We start from the raw sequence: 17,224 nt of genomic DNA, 5'->3' as shown, positions 1-17,224 counted from the left end.
AACAAACAACACATCACACAGTTAGCATTTATTGTCATAACATATACTGACATGTTCACATCGTGTCATATCAAATCATATGTATGTTATAAATCCCTTTTTACATCAGCAGGTGTCACAAAGTGCTCTGCAGATACCCAGCCTAAAGCCCCAAAGAGCAAGCAATGCAGAGGCAGAAGCAAAGGGACTAGGAAAAGCTCCCTAGAAAGGCAGAAACCTAGGAAGAAACCTAAAGAGGAAGCAGGCTCTGATGGGTGGCCAGTCCTCTTCTGGCTGTGTCGGGTAGAGAGGAACTAGGCGCCGAGGTGTGACCAGACCTCTTCTGGCTGTGCCAGATAGAGATGTAAGAGTCCATGTGACCATTAAGGACAGATTGTTATTCAAGATGTTCAAACGTTCAAAGATGACCAGCAGGGTCAAATAATAACCATGATGGCTATAATGGAAAGGGGGATACCTAGTCAGTTGTACAACTGAATGCCTTCAACTGAAATGTGTCCTCCGCATTTAACCCAACCCCTCTGAATCAGAGAGGTGCGGGGGGGCTGCCATAATCGACATCCACGGCGCCCAGGGAACAGTGGGTTAACTGCCTTGCTCAGGGGGAGAATGACAGATTTTTACCTTGTCAGCTCAGGGATTCGATCTAGCAACCTTTCAGTTACTGGCCCAAGGCTCTAACCACTAGGCTCTAACCACTAGGCTCTAACCACTAGGCTCTAACCACTAGGCTCTAACCACTAGGCTCTAACCACCAGGCTCTAACCACCAGGCTCTAACCACCAGGCTCTAACCACTAGGCTCTAACCACCAGGCTACCTATAGAGGGCAACAGATGATGTAACACATTATATATCATTACTGTCTTCATATATGGCGTTAATCTAGAGAAGCTTTATGAAGGCTGTATCACTAAATTAAGCACTACAAATTCAGTCATGATTAGTGAGATGTTGAAAAGCACATTTGGAGCACAATTTCAGATGACTTTTATTTTGAAAATCCATGTCCTTAAATTGATTTATAGACTGTTTCAAATGTAGACATTCCACTGGTACGTGCCCGAGGCCCAGCGATGCTAGTGTTAATGAGAGCAGCAGAGAAACCACCAGCAATCCTTTGGCCATTGAAACCTGGATTTTTTTTCTCAATTCATCAGTCCTGGAGTCCTTGCATTCTCTCACCTCAGCTTCTTCTCAAAACTCATTGGAGGAGAAGGTCTGAGGGGAGGGACTTTAGATGTTCTCCTCCAATACAGTTGAGGAGGGGATGGGGAGAGGATGCGAGATAATTGAGGAAAGATGAATTGAGAAAGGACAGGTCTCAGTGACTAAAGTACTGGCCACTGGTCTCATTGAGGACATGTGTTTTCCAAAATAAAAGTCCTCCAGACAAATTGTAGGCTTTTCCTATGTCATGTCCAAGGAGGCTGTCATCTCGCTTGTGTGATGCTGCTGGTGTTTCTTCAGCAATTTGGGTACATGGAACCCTTTCCCACACAGGCTACAGACATACGGCTTCTCCCCTGTATGGAGCCTCATGTGCACCTTCAGACTCCCCGGTGTGGTGAACCCCTTATCACAGACAGTACAAGGGTATGGCCTCTCTTTAGTGTGCGTGATCTGGTGCACTCTCAGGTTCCCAGACTGGGCGAAACGGGTCCCGCATATAGTGCAGACGTACGGTTTCTCTCCAGTGTGTGTTCTCTGGTGGCTTTGAAGGTCACCAGCCCGTACGAACGTCCGGCCGCAGTATGAGCAGCAGAACCTCTTCTCAAGGTTCTTCAAGTGCGTCCTTGCGTGCGTCTGCAGCTTCTCTACATCCGTGAAGCTCTTACCGCAGTCGCAGATGTGGTAGAGGACCTTTTCCATGTGTAATTTCTTGAGCTTGTGTTTTTTCAGGCACTGGGATCTTGCGAAGCGTTGTCCGCAGATGGAGCACTGATGCGGTTTCTCCTTAGTGTGGGTCAGTAGGTGGGTGTTGAGGTTCCCTCTGATCGTGAAGCCCTTCCCGCAGTAGGAGCAGTGGTGGAGGTTCTCTCCTGTGTGGATCAGACGATGAACCTTGAGGGTTCTGAAGTGGGAGAACATCTTGCCACAGTCATCACAGTGGTATGGTTTCTCCTTACGGTGGGTCTGTCTGTGCTTCCTATACTCCAACAGGTGGGCGAAACTCTCCGGGCACTTGGAGCAGTGGTATGGTTTCTCTCCTGTATGGACTCGCTGGTGGATCTTGAGGTGCCGTAGCAAGGTGAAGGTCTTCCCACACGGATGGCAGACGTGCTTGGTTTTCTCTCCGGTGTGGATGGTCATGTGTCTCCTCAGGTCATCGGGTCGTAAGAAACACTTCCCACAGACAGAGCACTGATGTGGTTTCTCTCCGCTGTGAATCAGCGCATGTCTGTTCAGCCGCGTCTTTGTGAGGAACCTCTTTCCGCACTCGGAGCAGCGGTGCAGCTTCTCGGAGCTGTCCGTGTCAGAGCTGGCACCCTCTCCTGTTTCAATGACAACATTATAGGGGTTAGAGACACTGCTAGAACAGAGAACAGCATCCCTTGCATGCTTAACAGTATACTGTACATACAGTAAAATACTATAGCGACCTTAACCCAACACCTAGCAACCTCGTCAAGAGGTTCAGATCACTGTAGGGTTGACAGTCTCCTGGACACAGTTTGCATCCTGGTCGGAGATACACCCCAAATTTGCTACAATACCATGTACCTGTACCCATAGAGATCCTACTCAATTACTAGAGGGGCTGTGTTGTAAGCCCTCAAAGTTCCATAATGGTCTGAAAATGGCAGCCATCTTGGTCAGGGAGAAATCCAACCCAGTCTAATTGGAATGAATGGCAGTTGGTGATGCATTTCCTGCTTTAACTGACGCAGGAAAATAAAAGGCATGTGATGTATCAGAAATTGGGTAAAATAATTAGTCTACCTAAAATATTGGTCATATAATTATAAATACAGTTTATACAGGTTTTATACACACTTTCCGTATAATTAGCCTCTAAAATATATGTAAACAAACCATAATGTCTCAATGTGTGTTCTCTTGGAAAGCAGTGAGTGTTACTATACGATACAATATCAGTACTTGCATTTACAACTTGTCTAAGTCCTATCAACAACTGATTTCAGCCAGTGTATGGCTGTGGATTGACTGTAATTTTTTAATGGAATGTTGGCAGTTATTTTTAAAAACTGTCTGGATAGCTAGCTAACAAACATACAGTGGAGATCATCTTCAAATTCATTGTTTTACACAATAGTGTACCTGTACCATAGTCAATAAAATAGTTTAACATCAGGGTATAGGTGTTTCTCTCACCTTTGTGAACCACCTGGTGTCGTCTCAGGTCATAGGATCGCAGGAAGGCCTTCCCGCAAATGGAACACTGGTGGGGTTTCTCTCCGCTGTGGGTCATCATGTGTATCTTCAAGCTGCTGGCTGCAGTGAACCTCTTGCCACACTGGGAGCAGAGATACGGTCTCTCCGTGTCAGGGTCCCCTAGGCTGTCTGGGTCAGAGCTGGCACCCTCTCCTGTTTCAATGGCAACATTACAGGGGTTAAACACTTGTTTTCTGTTTTATATGCTATACTATGCATCGGTATGTAAAAAGGTAGAAAGGGAAGTTGACTTCTCCTAAATGTATATTCTGATCTGAGTTGGTCCTACCCACACCTTCCTCTTCCTCCTAAATGTATATTCTGATCTGAGTTGGTCCTACCCACACCTTCCTCTTCCTCTTAAATGTATGTTCTGATCAGCAATTACTGGGATATTCAAGTCTGGGCTCTAGCTGGGCCACTCAAGGACATACAGAGACTTGTCCCGAAGCCACTCCTGTGTTGTCTTGGCTGTGTGCTTAAGGTTGTTGTCCTGTTGGAAGGTGAACCTTCGCCCCAGTCTGAGGTCCTGAGTACTCTGGAGCAGGTTTTCATCAAGGGATCTCCCTGTACTTTGCTTCGTTAATCTTTTCCTCGATCCTGTCTCCCAGTCTCGGCCGCTGAAAAACATCCCCACAGCATGATGCTGCCACCACCATGCTTCACCATAGGGATGGTGCCAGGTTTCCTCCAGATGTGACGCTTGGCATTCAGGCCAAAGAGTTCAATCTTAGTTTCATCAGACCAGATAATCTTGTTTCTTATGGTCTGAGTCCTTTAGGTGCCTTTTGGCTGTCATGTGCCTTTTACTGAGAAGTGGCTTCTGTCTGGCCACTCTACCATAAAGGCCTGATTGGTGGAGTGCTGCAGAGATGGTTGTCCTTGTGGAAGGTTCTCCCATCTCCACAGAGGAACTCTGGAGCTCTGTCAGAGTGACCATCGGGTTCTTGGTCACCTCCCTGATCAAGGCCAGTCTCCCCCGATTGCTCAGTTTGGCCAGGTGGCCAGCTCTAGGAAACCCTTCCCCATATCTGTGTCGTAACACAGTCCTGTCTCTGAGCTCTAAGGACCATTCTTTCGACCTCATGGCTTGGTTTTTGCTCTGACATGCACTGTCAACTGTGGGACCTTGTATAGACAGAAGTGTGCCTATCCAAATCATGTCGAATCAATTTAATTTACCACAGGTGGACTCCAATCTAGTTGTAGAGACATCAAGGATGATCAATGGAATCAGGATGCACCTGAGCTCAATGTCGAGTCTCCTAGCAAAGGGTCTCTGTTTTCATTTTGAATACATTTGCAAACATTTCTGAAAACCTGTTTTCACTTCGTCATTATGGGGTGTTGAGTGTAGATTGAGGATTTTTTTATTTGTTTCATCTATTTTAGAATAAAGCTGTAGCGTAACAAAATGTGGAAAAAGTCAAGTGGTCTGAATACTTTGAGAAAGCACTGTATGTAGGTAAGTAGCCATCCATAAGCCTTGGCTTGTACAAGCCGGAACGGCTCATAGGACAGGAGGCATCTCCTGTTTCTGAAGCGTGAGGCAGAGGCAGGAGATTATGTAGTGTTATGTAGTTTTATGTATATCATGCATTTTATTTGTTGTGTTTTATTTCCAAATTGGGGATCCCAATAAATACTACTAAATACTACACGACTTATTCTGAAGCCTGGACCAGGCTGCATGTAGCTGGTTTGAAAATTATTTAAAAGGACAACCAGTCGTATGAATGTGGCTCACCTTTTAGTCAGTTACATTTCTATGGCAGCGAATCCTTCAGAACTAACCTGCTCCCGGGCAGGCCAACTCTATCCTGAATGAATCCTTCAGAACTAACCTGTTCCCGGGCAGGCCAACTCTATCCTGAATTAATCCTTCAGAACTAACCTGTTCCCGGGCAGGCCAACTCTATCCTGAATGAATCCTTCAGAACTAACCTGTTCCCGGGCAGGCCAACTATCCTGAATGAATCCTTCAGAACTAACCTGCTCCCAAGCAGGCCAACTCTATCCTGAATGAATCCTTCAGAACTAACCTGCTTCCGGGCAGACCAACTCTATCCTGAATGAATCCTTCAGAACTAACCTGCTTCCGGGCAGACCAACTCTATCCTGAATGAATCCTTCAGAACTAACCTGTTCCCAAGCAGGCCAACTCTATCCTGAATGAATCCTTCAGAACTAACCTGTTCCCGGGCAGGCCAACTCTATCCTGAATTAATCCTTCAGAACTAACCTGTTCCCAAGCAGGCCAACTCTATCCTGAAAGAATCCTTCAGAACTAACCTGTTTCCGGGCAGGCCAACTCTATCCTGAATGAATCCTTCAGAACTAACCTGTTCCCGGGCAGGCCAACTCTATCCTGAATGAATCCTTCAGAACTAACCTGTTTCCGGGCAGGCCAACTCTATCCTGAATGAATCCTTCAGAACTAACCTGCTCCCGGGCAGGCCAACTCTATCCTGAATGAATCCTTCAGAACTAACCTGCTCCCGGGCAGACCAACTCTATCCTGAATGAATCCTTCAGAACTAACCTGCTCCCGGGCAGACCAACTCTATCCTGAATTAATCCTTCAGAACTAACCTGTTTCCGGGCAGGCCAACTCTATCCTGAATGAATCCTTCAGAACTAACCTGCTCCCGGGCAGGCCAACTATCCTGAATGAATCCTTCAGAACTAACCTGCTCCCAAGCAGGCCAACTCTATCCTGAATGAATACTTCAAAACGAACCTGTTCCCGGGCAGGCCAACTCTATCCTGAATGAATCCTTCAGAACTAACCTGCTCCCGGGCAGACCAACTCTATCCTGAATGAATCCTTCAGAACTAACCTGCTCCCGGGCAGACCAACTCTATCCTGAATTAATCCTTCAGAACTAACCTGTTCCCGGGCAGGCCAACTCTATCCTGAATGAATCCTTCAGAACTAACCTGCTCCCGGGCAGGCCAACTATCCTGAAAGAATCCTTCAGAACTAACCTGCTCCCAAGCAGGCCAACTCTATCCTGAATGAATCCTTCAAAACGAACCTGTTCCCGGACAGGCCATCTCTATCCTGAATGAATCCTTCAGAACTAACCTGCTCCCGGGCAGACCAACTCTATCCTGAATGAATCCTTCAGAACTAACCTGCTTCCGGGCAGACCAATTCTATCCTGAATGAATCCTTCAGAACTAACCTGTTCCCGGGCAGGCCAACTCTATCCTGAATCAATCCTTCAGAACTAAACTGCTCCCGGGCAGGCCAACTATCCTGAATGAATCCTTCAGAACTAACCTGCTCCCGGGCAGGCCAACTATCCTGAATGAATCCTTCAGAACTAACCTGCTCCCAAGCAGGCCAACTCTATCCTGAATGAATCCTTCAGAACTAACCTGTTCCCGGGCAGGCCAACTCTATCCTGAATGAATCCTTCAGAACTAACCTGCTCCCGGGCAGGCCAACTCTATCCTGAATGAATCCTTCAGAACTAACCTGCTCCCGGGCAGACCAACTCTATCCTGAATGAATCCTTCAGAACTAACCTGCTCCCGGGCAGACCAACTCTATCCTGAATTAATCCTTCAGAACTAACCTGTTCCCGGGCAGGCCAACTCTATCCTGAATGAATCCTTCAGAACTAACCTGCTCCCGGGCAGGCCAACTATCCTGAAAGAATCCTTCAGAACTAACCTGCTCCCGGGCAGACCAACTCTATCCTGAATGAATCCTTCAGAACTAACCTGCTTCCGGGCAGACCAATTCTATCCTGAATGAATCCTTCAGAACTAACCTGTTCCCGGGCAGGCCAACTCTATCCTGAATGAATCCTTCAGAACTAACCTGTTTCCGGGCAGGCCAACTCTATCATGAATGAATCCTTCAGAACTAACCTGCTCCCGGGCAGGCCAACTCTATCCTGAATGAATCCTTCAGAACTAAACTGTTCCCGGGCAGGCCAACTCTATCCTGAATGAATCCTTCAGAACTAAACTGCTCCCGGGCAGGCCAACTATCCTGAATGAATCCTTCAGAACTAACCTGCTCCCAAGCAGGCCAACTCTATCCTGAATGAATCCTTCAGAACTAACCTGCTCCCGGGCAGGCCAACTCTATCCTGAATTAATCCTTCAGAACTAACCTGTTTCCGGGCAGGCCAACTCTATCCTGAATGAATCCTTCAGAACTAACCTGTTCCCAAGCAGGCCAACTCTATCCTGAATGAATCCTTCAGAACTAACCTGTTCCCGGGCAGGCCAACTCTATCCTGAATTAATCCTTCAGAACTAACCTGTTTCCGGGCAGGCCAACTCTATCCTGAATGAATCCTTCAGAACTAACCTGCTCCCGGGCAGGCCAACTATCCTGAATGAATCCTTCAGAACTAACCTGCTCCCAAGCAGGCCAACTCTATCCTGAATGAATACTTCAAAACGAACCTGTTCCCGGGCAGGCCAACTCTATCCTGAATGAATCCTTCAGAACTAACCTGCTCCCGGGCAGACCAACTCTATCCTGAATGAATCCTTCAGAACTAACCTGCTCCCGGGCAGACCAACTCTATCCTGAATGAATCCTTCAGAACTAACCTGCTCCCGGGCAGACCAACTCTATCCTGAATTAATCCTTCAGAACTAACCTGTTCCCGGGCAGGCCAACTCTATCCTGAATGAATCCTTCAGAACTAACCTGCTCCCGGGCAGGCCAACTATCCTGAAAGAATCCTTCAGAACTAACCTGCTCCCAAGCAGGCCAACTCTATCCTGAATGAATCCTTCAAAACGAACCTGTTCCCGGACAGGCCATCTCTATCCTGAATGAATCCTTCAGAACTAACCTGCTCCCGGGCAGACCAACTCTATCCTGAATGAATCCTTCAGAACTAACCTGCTTCCGGGCAGACCAATTCTATCCTGAATGAATCCTTCAGAACTAACCTGTTCCCGGGCAGGCCAACTCTATCCTGAATCAATCCTTCAGAACTAAACTGCTCCCGGGCAGGCCAACTATCCTGAATGAATCCTTCAGAACTAACCTGCTCCCGGGCAGGCCAACTATCCTGAATGAATCCTTCAGAACTAACCTGCTCCCAAGCAGGCCAACTCTATCCTGAATGAATCCTTCAGAACTAACCTGTTCCCGGGCAGGCCAACTCTATCCTGAATGAATCCTTCAGAACTAACCTGCTCCCGGGCAGGCCAACTCTATCCTGAATGAATCCTTCAGAACTAACCTGCTCCCGGGCAGACCAACTCTATCCTGAATGAATCCTTCAGAACTAACCTGCTCCCGGGCAGACCAACTCTATCCTGAATTAATCCTTCAGAACTAACCTGTTCCCGGGCAGGCCAACTCTATCCTGAATGAATCCTTCAGAACTAACCTGCTCCCGGGCAGGCCAACTATCCTGAAAGAATCCTTCAGAACTAACCTGCTCCCGGGCAGACCAACTCTATCCTGAATGAATCCTTCAGAACTAACCTGCTTCCGGGCAGACCAATTCTATCCTGAATGAATCCTTCAGAACTAACCTGTTCCCGGGCAGGCCAACTCTATCCTGAATGAATCCTTCAGAACTAACCTGTTTCCGGGCAGGCCAACTCTATCATGAATGAATCCTTCAGAACTAACCTGCTCCCGGGCAGGCCAACTCTATCCTGAATGAATCCTTCAGAACTAAACTGTTCCCGGGCAGGCCAACTCTATCCTGAATGAATCCTTCAGAACTAAACTGCTCCCGGGCAGGCCAACTATCCTGAATGAATCCTTCAGAACTAACCTGCTCCCAAGCAGGCCAACTCTATCCTGAATGAATCCTTCAGAACTAACCTGCTCCCGGGCAGGCCAACTCTATCCTGAATTAATCCTTCAGAACTAACCTGTTTCCGGGCAGGCCAACTCTATCCTGAATGAATCCTTCAGAACTAACCTGTTCCCAAGCAGGCCAACTCTATCCTGAATGAATCCTTCAGAACTAACCTGTTCCCGGGCAGGCCAACTCTATCCTGAATTAATCCTTCAGAACTAACCTGTTTCCGGGCAGGCCAACTCTATCCTGAATGAATCCTTCAGAACTAACCTGCTCCCGGGCAGGCCAACTATCCTGAATGAATCCTTCAGAACTAACCTGCTCCCAAGCAGGCCAACTCTATCCTGAATGAATACTTCAAAACGAACCTGTTCCCGGGCAGGCCAACTCTATCCTGAATGAATCCTTCAGAACTAACCTGCTCCCGGGCAGACCAACTCTATCCTGAATGAATCCTTCAGAACTAACCTGCTCCCGGGCAGACCAACTCTATCCTGAATTAATCCTTCAGAAGTAACCTGCTTCCGGGCAGACCAATTCTATCCTGAATGAATCCTTCAGAACTAACCTGTTCCCGGGCAGACCAACTCTATCCTGAATGAATCCTTCAGAACTAACCTGCTCCCGGGCAGGCCAACTCTATCCTGAATGAATCCTTCAGAACTAACCTGTTCCCGGGCAGGCCAACTCTATCCTGAATTAATCCTTCAGAACTAACCTGTTTCCGGGCAGGCCAACTCTATCCTGAATGAATCCTTCAGAACTAACCTGTTCCCAAGCAGGCCAACTCTATCCTGAATGAATCCTTCAAAACGAACCTGTTCCCGGACAGGCCATCTCTATCCTGAATGAATCCTTCAGAACTAACCAGCTCCCGGGCAGACCAACTCTATCCTGAATGAATCCTTCAGAACTAACCTGCTCCCGGGCAGACCAACTCTATCCTGAATGAATCCTTCAGAACTAACCTGCTCCCGGGCAGGCCAACTCTATCCTGAATGAATCCTTCAAAACGAACCTGTTCCCGGGCAGGCCAACTCTATCCTGAATGAATCCTTCAGAACTAACCTGCTCCCGGGCAGGCCAACTATCCTGAATGAATCCTTCAGAACTAACCTGCTCCCAAGCAGGCCAACTCTATCCTGAATGAATCCTTCAGAACTAACCTGTCCCCGGGCAGGCCAACTCTATCCTGAATGAATCCTTCAGAACTAACCTGTTCCCGGGCAGACCAACTCTATCCTGAATGAATCCTTCAGAACTAACCTGCTCCCGGGCAGACCAACTCTATCCTGAATGAATCCTTCAGAACTAACCTGCTCCCGGGCAGACCAACTCTATCCTGAATTAATCCTTCAGAACTAACCTGTTCCCGGGCAGGCCAACTCTATCCTGAATGAATCCTTCAGAACTAACCTGCTCCCGGGCAGGCCAACTATCCTGAAAGAATCCTTCAGAACTAACCTGCTCCCAAGCAGGCCAACTCTATCCTGAATGAATCCTTCAAAACGAACCTGTTCCCGGACAGGCCATCTCTATCCTGAATGAATCCTTCAGAACTAACCAGCTCCCGGGCAGACCAACTCTATCCTGAATGAATCCTTCAGAACTAACCTGCTCCCGTGCAGACCAACTCTATCCTGAATGAATCCTTCAGAACTAACCTGCTTCCGGGCAGACCAATTCTATCCTGAATTAATCCTTCAGAACTAACCTGCTCCCGGGCAGGCCAACTCTATCCTGAATGAATCCTTCAGAACTAACCTGCTCCCGGGCAGGCCAACTCTATCCTGAATTAATCCTTCAGAACTAACCTGTTCCCAAGCAGGCCAACTCTATCCTGAATGAATCCTTCAGAACTAACCTGCTCCCGGGCAGGCCAACTATCCTGAATGAATCCTTCAGAACTAACCTGCTCCCAAGCAGGCCAACTCTATCCTGAATGAATCCTTCAGAATTAACCTGTTCCCAAGCAGGCCAACTATCCTGAATGAATCCTTCAGAACTAACCTGCTCCCGGGCAGGCCAACTCTATCCTGAATGAATCCTTCAGAACTAACCTGTTCCCGGGCAGGCCAACTCTATCCTGAATGAATCCTTCAGAACTAACCTGCTCCCGGGCAGACCAACTCTATCCTGAATGAATCCTTCAGAACTAACCTGCTCCCGGGCAGACCAACTCTCTCCTGAATGAATCCTTCAGAACTAACCTGCTCCCGGGCAGACCAACTCAATCCTGAATGAATCCTTCAGAACTAACCTGCTCCCGGGCAGACCAACTCTATCCTGAATGAATCCTTCAGAACTAACCTTCTCCCGGGCAGACCAACCCATCCTGAATGAATAGTCTGAACCGCGAGTTGAGGACCAATGAAATCAGAATCCCTCCCTTTTGCAAAGAGTGCGTCATCATCTCCTTCATTTGAGGAAGAAGACTGGTTAAATATGTTATCAATTAAATGACTGATTAAATATGTTATTAATTAAATGACTATTAAATATATTAATTAAATGTTTGTGTGTGATTTTTTTTTTACAATTAAAAAAAATACCCATCACATGATTTAGTAATGACAGAATGCATTTAGAAATGAAAATAAACATTTATTATTGTGATAATTATTTTAACAATAAGAATGAACACAGCAAAGTAAAACAATGAAGAAGATACTTCTAAAAGCTTATTTCACACCTCAGTCTGCTGAATCTGTAAGATAACTTTTCCTTCATTATGATTTTCGTCTCAAATGTTAACATGGCACTGATTTGCCCACGGATTGACGTTTCAGCATTGTCTCAATGAAGAATTCGACAAGCCATGTACGCCTGGTGGAGTTAGCGGTAGGCAGGTGGGAAATATCCGCCGTCGTAGTACGGATGAAGCCTGAGCTGGGATGTCAAGCTAACTGAACCCCGGTTAGCTTTAGAAAACCCAGAGTAGCTTGCTCCGTAGGATACCCCTCAGAACACGGTGTGTATTTACTGATGGTGTTAAATCAGGTTCTGGACATAAAGGGTTTCCTGAGGGATCCATTCTTGGTCCGTTTATTTTCTCTCACTATCTTAAAATGTTATCTTTCACCTGTACGCAGATGACACTGTGGTGAATACTGATCTTGCGATCTTTTCAAAAAGTATGTTGATGAATTAGTTAAGAAATTAATAATATGGAAAAATACATAAAAAATGTTTTTTTATTATTATTTTTAATCGGCTTCTTCTATAGGAACTGGTCCTGTCTTTCATTAAATAGCAGAAAACAAATCATTTAGTCAACATTCATTCCAGGTATATTGACTATGGCGGATATTGTCTATCTGAATGCAGCTGCCACTGTATTGAAGTCATTGGATGTGGTTTATCATGATGCGATGCGATTTATTACGGCCGATAGGTTCAGCACACATTGCATTTTGTATCAGAATGCAGGCTGGCCCACCTTGAAGTCTCGTAGATCGATGCATTGTGCTCTTTTTGTCTATAAAAAAGACATATTGCATACATTTCCGCCGTACCTTACCTCATTGTTAACCCATAGATGTACGGGCTACCGGACCGGGCTCAGAGATGGCTACTCTCTGGAGATCCCTTCCATATCCCCTGAGTTGGGTAGATCTGCTTTTAGTTTTTTTGCACTTCAGTGTGGAATGATCTACAATGCACTTTAAAATTGTAGGAATTGGTGCCTCTAGGGCCTTTCAGACGGTTGTTAGGGGGACCCTCTAGGGCCTTTCAGACGGTTGTTAGGGGGACCCTCTAGGGCCTTTCAGACGGTTGTTATGGGGACCCTCTAGGGCCTTTCAGACGGTTGTTAGGGGGACCGTTTTTCTGAATGTGTCTGTTTTTTATAATTTTGTTTTGCTTTTCATGTATTGTTGTGTATAATAACGTGTATATTAATGTATATGAATGGGTAGTTTAATGTGTTTAAATAAAATCACATTTTATTTGTCACATACACATGGTTAGCAGATGTCAATGCGAGTGTAGCGAAATGCTTGTGCTTCTAGTTAAGACAGTGCAGTAATATCTAACAAGTAATCTAACAAATTCACAACGACTACCTTATACACACACAATGTAAGGGGATGGAATAAGAATATGTATGTATAAATATATGGATGAGCGATGGCATAGACAAGATGCAATAGATGGTATAAAATACAGTATATACATATGATATGAGTAATGTAGGATATGTAAACATATAAAAGTGGCATTATTTAAAGTGACTAGTGATAACATTATTAAATCCATTTATTAAAGTGGTCAGTGATTTGAGTCAGTATGTTGGCAGCAGCCTCTCTATGTTAGTGATGGCTATTTAACAGTCTGATGGCCTTGAGATGTTTTTCAGTCTCTCAGTCCCAGTTTTGATGTACCTGTACTGACCTTGCCTTCTGGATGATAGCGGGGTGAACAGGCAGTGGCTCGGGGGGTTGTTGTCCTTGATGATCTTTTTGGCCTTCCTGTGACATCAGGTGCTGTAGGTGTCCTGGAGGGCAGGTAGTTTGCCCCCGGTGATGCGTTGTGCAGACCGCACTACCCTCTGGAGAGCCTTGCGGTTGAGGGCGGTGTAGTAGCCGTACCAGGTGGTGATACAGCCCGACAGGATGCTCTCGATTGTGCATCTGTAGAAGTTTGTGAGGGTTTTTGGTGACAAGCCAAATTTCTTCCACCTCCTGAGGTTGAAGAGGTGCTGTTGCACCTTCTTCACCATGCTGTTTGTGTGGGTGGACCATTTCAGTTTGTCCGTGATTTGTACGCAGAGGAACTTAACTCTCTGTAGTGTCGTCTGCAAACTTGATGATTGAGTTGGAGGCGTGCATTGCCACGCAGTCATGGGTGAACAGGGAGTACAGGAGAGGGCTGAGAAAACACCCTTGTGGGGCCCCAGTGTTGAGGATCAGCGGGGTGGAGATGTTGTTTCCTACCTTCCCCACCTGGGGGCGGCCCATCAGAAAGTCTAGGACCCAGTTGCACAGGGCGAGGTGGAGACCCAGGGTCTCAAGCTTAATGATGAGTTTGGAGGGTACTATGGTGTTGAATGCTGAGCTGTAGTCAATGCACAGCATTCTTACATAGGTTTTATTTTTGTCCAGATGGGATAGGGCAGTGTGCAGTGTGATGACGATTACATCGTCTGTGGACCTATTGGGGCAGTAAGCAAATTGGAGTGGGTCTAGGGTATCAGGTAGGGTGGAGGTGGAGGTGATATGATCCTTGGCTAGTCTCTCAAAGCACTTCATGATGACAGAGGTGAGTGCTACGGGGCGAGAGTCATTTAGTTCAGTTACCTTAGCTTTCTTGGGAACAGGGACAATGGTGGCCATCGTGAAGCGTGTGGGTACAGCACATTGCATATTAATGTGTATATGAATGTGGAGTTTAATGTGTTTATTGTATATTAATATGTATATGAATGGGTAGTTTAATGGATTTATTGTATATTAATGTGTATATGAATGGGTAGTTGAATGTGTTTATTGTATATTAATATGTATATGAATGGGTAGTTGAATGTGTTTATTGTATATTAATGGGTAGTTGAATGTGTTTATTGTATATTAATGTGTATATGAATTGGTAGTTTCATGTGTTTAAATAAATACCTGGCTTGGTCCCATCTATACCTTCCTCCTCCTCTCCATCCCCCACCTCCTCCTCTGGATGCATGTTCTGATCAGTGATTACCTGGCTTGGTCCTATCCACACCTTCCTCCTCCTCTCCATCCCCCACCTCCTCCTCTGGATGCATGTTCTGATCAGTGATTACCTGGCTTGGTCCTATCCACACCTTCCTCCTCCTCTCCATCCCCCACCTCCTCCTCTGGATGCATGTTCTGATCAGTGATTACCTGGCTTGGTCCTATCCACACCTTCCTCCTCCTCTCCATCCCCCACCTCCTCCTCTGGATGCATGTTCTGATCAGTGATTACCTGGCTTGGTCCTATCCACACCTTCCTCCTCCTCTCCATCCCCCACCTCCTCCTCTGGATGCATGTTCTGATCAGTGATTACCTGGCTTGGTCCTATCCACACCTTCCTCCTCTGCTTCATCCTTCTTCTCTCTGTCCCTCTCCTCCTCTCTTTTAAGAATAACAAGCCCTGTAAAACATCAAACCAATAAGACTGGAACACAATGTTCATTAAAACACTTTATAATAGATCTTCACATAATAATAGTAGTAGAAGTAGTAGTAGTAGTAGTAGTAATAATAATAATAGTAATAATAATAATAGTAATAATAATTGTAGTAATAATAGTAGTAATAATAATAGTAATAATAATAATAATAATAGTAATAATAATAATAACAGTAATAATAATAGTAATAATAATAATAATAGTAGTAATAATAGTAATAATAATAGTAATAGAAATAATAATAATAGTAATAGCAATAATAATAATAATAACATAATAATAGTAGTAATAATAATAATAGTAATAATACCATAATAATAGTAATAATAATAATAATAATAATAATAACATAATAATAGTAGTAATAATAAGAATAGTAATAATAATAGTAGTAATAATAATAATAGTAATAATAATAGTAATCATAATAATAATCATAATAATAATAGCAATAATAGGCTTTATTCTATTCTCTTTCTATTGTAATGTGTTACCTGGGTTAGTTCTCTTTCTATTGTAATGTATTACCTGGGTTAGTTCTCTTTCTATTGTAATGTATTACCTGGGTTAGTTCTCTTTCTATTGTAATGTGTTACCTGGGTTAGTTCTCTTTCTATTGTAATGTGTTACCTGGGTTAGTTCTCTTTCTATTGTAATGTGTTACCTGGGTTAGTTCTCTTTCTATTGTAATGTATTACCTGGGTTAGTTCTCTTTCTATTGTAATGTATTACCTGGGTTAGTTCTCTTTCTATTGTAATGTATTACCTGGGTTAGCCGCACCTCTTTCTCCCTGGTCCTCCTCTTCTTCCATGTCTACTTGAACAACATCAAAACAGGGGCTTCGGGGTTATTTTTGGACTACACATGCTGTGTGTGCCACACTAGACAATAGTAGACATGGGTTCAATTCGAATTTAAAATCAGTCTGTGCTTGATTGAAATCAATATGTGCCTGGTCCATTTGAACCAACAGAATAGTCTCAAAAGTGACCATCACCCCGCTTAACTAGGTGACACTTCAGGTAGGCTCAAGCAAACACTGAAAGTATTTGAACGTTTTTAAATACTATTTGAACCTAGATCTGGACTGTAAGAATTATGATGTAACCAAAATGCTGGTGTAGCCAACCTGGACTCACCAGAGTCAATGTCATTATCTTCCTCATCCTCTTCTTCCTCCTCCTCCTCCCCGCCTTCCTCCTCCTCCTCAATTTCTCTCTCCTCCTCCTCCTCTTTGACAATCACATTGAGTTCCAGTGTTTGACTGCAGTCTTCCAGCTTCACTGATGCCATCTCTGGACCCTGTTGTGAGCTTGTCTGGGCTGCAACACTGCAGCCAGAACCCAGTTAAGACATGGTATGAACACTGCAGCCAGAACCAAGTTCAGACATGGTCTGAACACTGCAGCCAGAACCCAGTTCAGACATGGTCTGAACACTGCAGCCAGAACCCAGTTCAAACATGGTATGAACACTGCAGCCAGAACCCAGTTCAGACATGGTATGAACACTGCAGCCAGAACCCAGTTCAGACATGGTATGAACACTGCAGCCAGAACCCAGTTCAGACATGGTCTGAACACTGCAGCCAGAACCCAGTTCAGACATGGTCTGAACACTGCAGCCAGAACCCAGTTCAGACATGGTGTGAACACTGCAGCCAGAACCCAGTTCAGACATGGTATGAACACTGCAGCCAGAACCCAGTTCAGACATGGTCTGAACACTGCAGCCAGAACCCAGTTCAGACATGGTGTGAACCCTGCAGCCAGAACCCAGTTCAGACATGGTGTGAACCCTGCAGCCAGAACCCAGTTCAGACATGGTGTGAACACTGCAGCCAGAACCCAGTTCAGACATGGTATGAACACTGCAGCCAGA

The 17,224-nt window shown here is 45.3% G+C and overlaps 1 protein-coding gene across 1 annotated transcript; it reads right to left on the bottom strand.

The window, feature by feature from the left end:
- Positions 1–782: 782 nt before the first annotated feature.
- On the bottom strand, positions 783–16,559 carry LOC115178342 (zinc finger protein 501-like). The gene is made up of 5 exons (XM_029739484.1): positions 16,483–16,559; positions 16,109–16,156; positions 15,216–15,302; positions 3,336–3,548; positions 783–2,494 (listed from the first exon to the last, which is right to left on the bottom strand). Exons 2-5 carry the CDS (start codon positions 16,152–16,154, stop codon positions 1,410–1,412), a joined length of 1,431 nt encoding a protein of 476 aa, XP_029595344.1. The 5' UTR covers positions 16,155–16,156; positions 16,483–16,559; the 3' UTR covers positions 783–1,409.
- Positions 16,560–17,224: the final 665 nt, after the last annotated feature.

Source organism: Salmo trutta, chromosome 38 (genome assembly GCF_901001165.1).
Source record: "Salmo trutta chromosome 38, fSalTru1.1, whole genome shotgun sequence".
NCBI classification, from domain to species: domain Eukaryota; kingdom Metazoa; phylum Chordata; class Actinopteri; order Salmoniformes; family Salmonidae; genus Salmo; species Salmo trutta.
The sequence above is the reverse complement of the archived record's forward strand: the minus strand, read 5'-3'. Positions and strand labels throughout refer to the sequence as shown.

Coding starts and splice junctions, on each gene's coding strand:
- LOC115178342 (XM_029739484.1), bottom strand. CDS start 16,154: ATGGAAGAAGAGGAGGACCAGGGAGAAAGAGGTGCGGCTAACCCAG. Junction 15,303..16,108: donor AAGAGGTGCGGCTAACCCAG/GTAATACATTAC, acceptor GATGTTTTACAG/GGCTTGTTATTCTTAAAAGA. Junction 2,495..3,335: donor ACACCAGGTGGTTCACAAAG/GTGAGAGAAACA, acceptor TCATTGAAACAG/GAGAGGGTGCCAGCTCTGAC.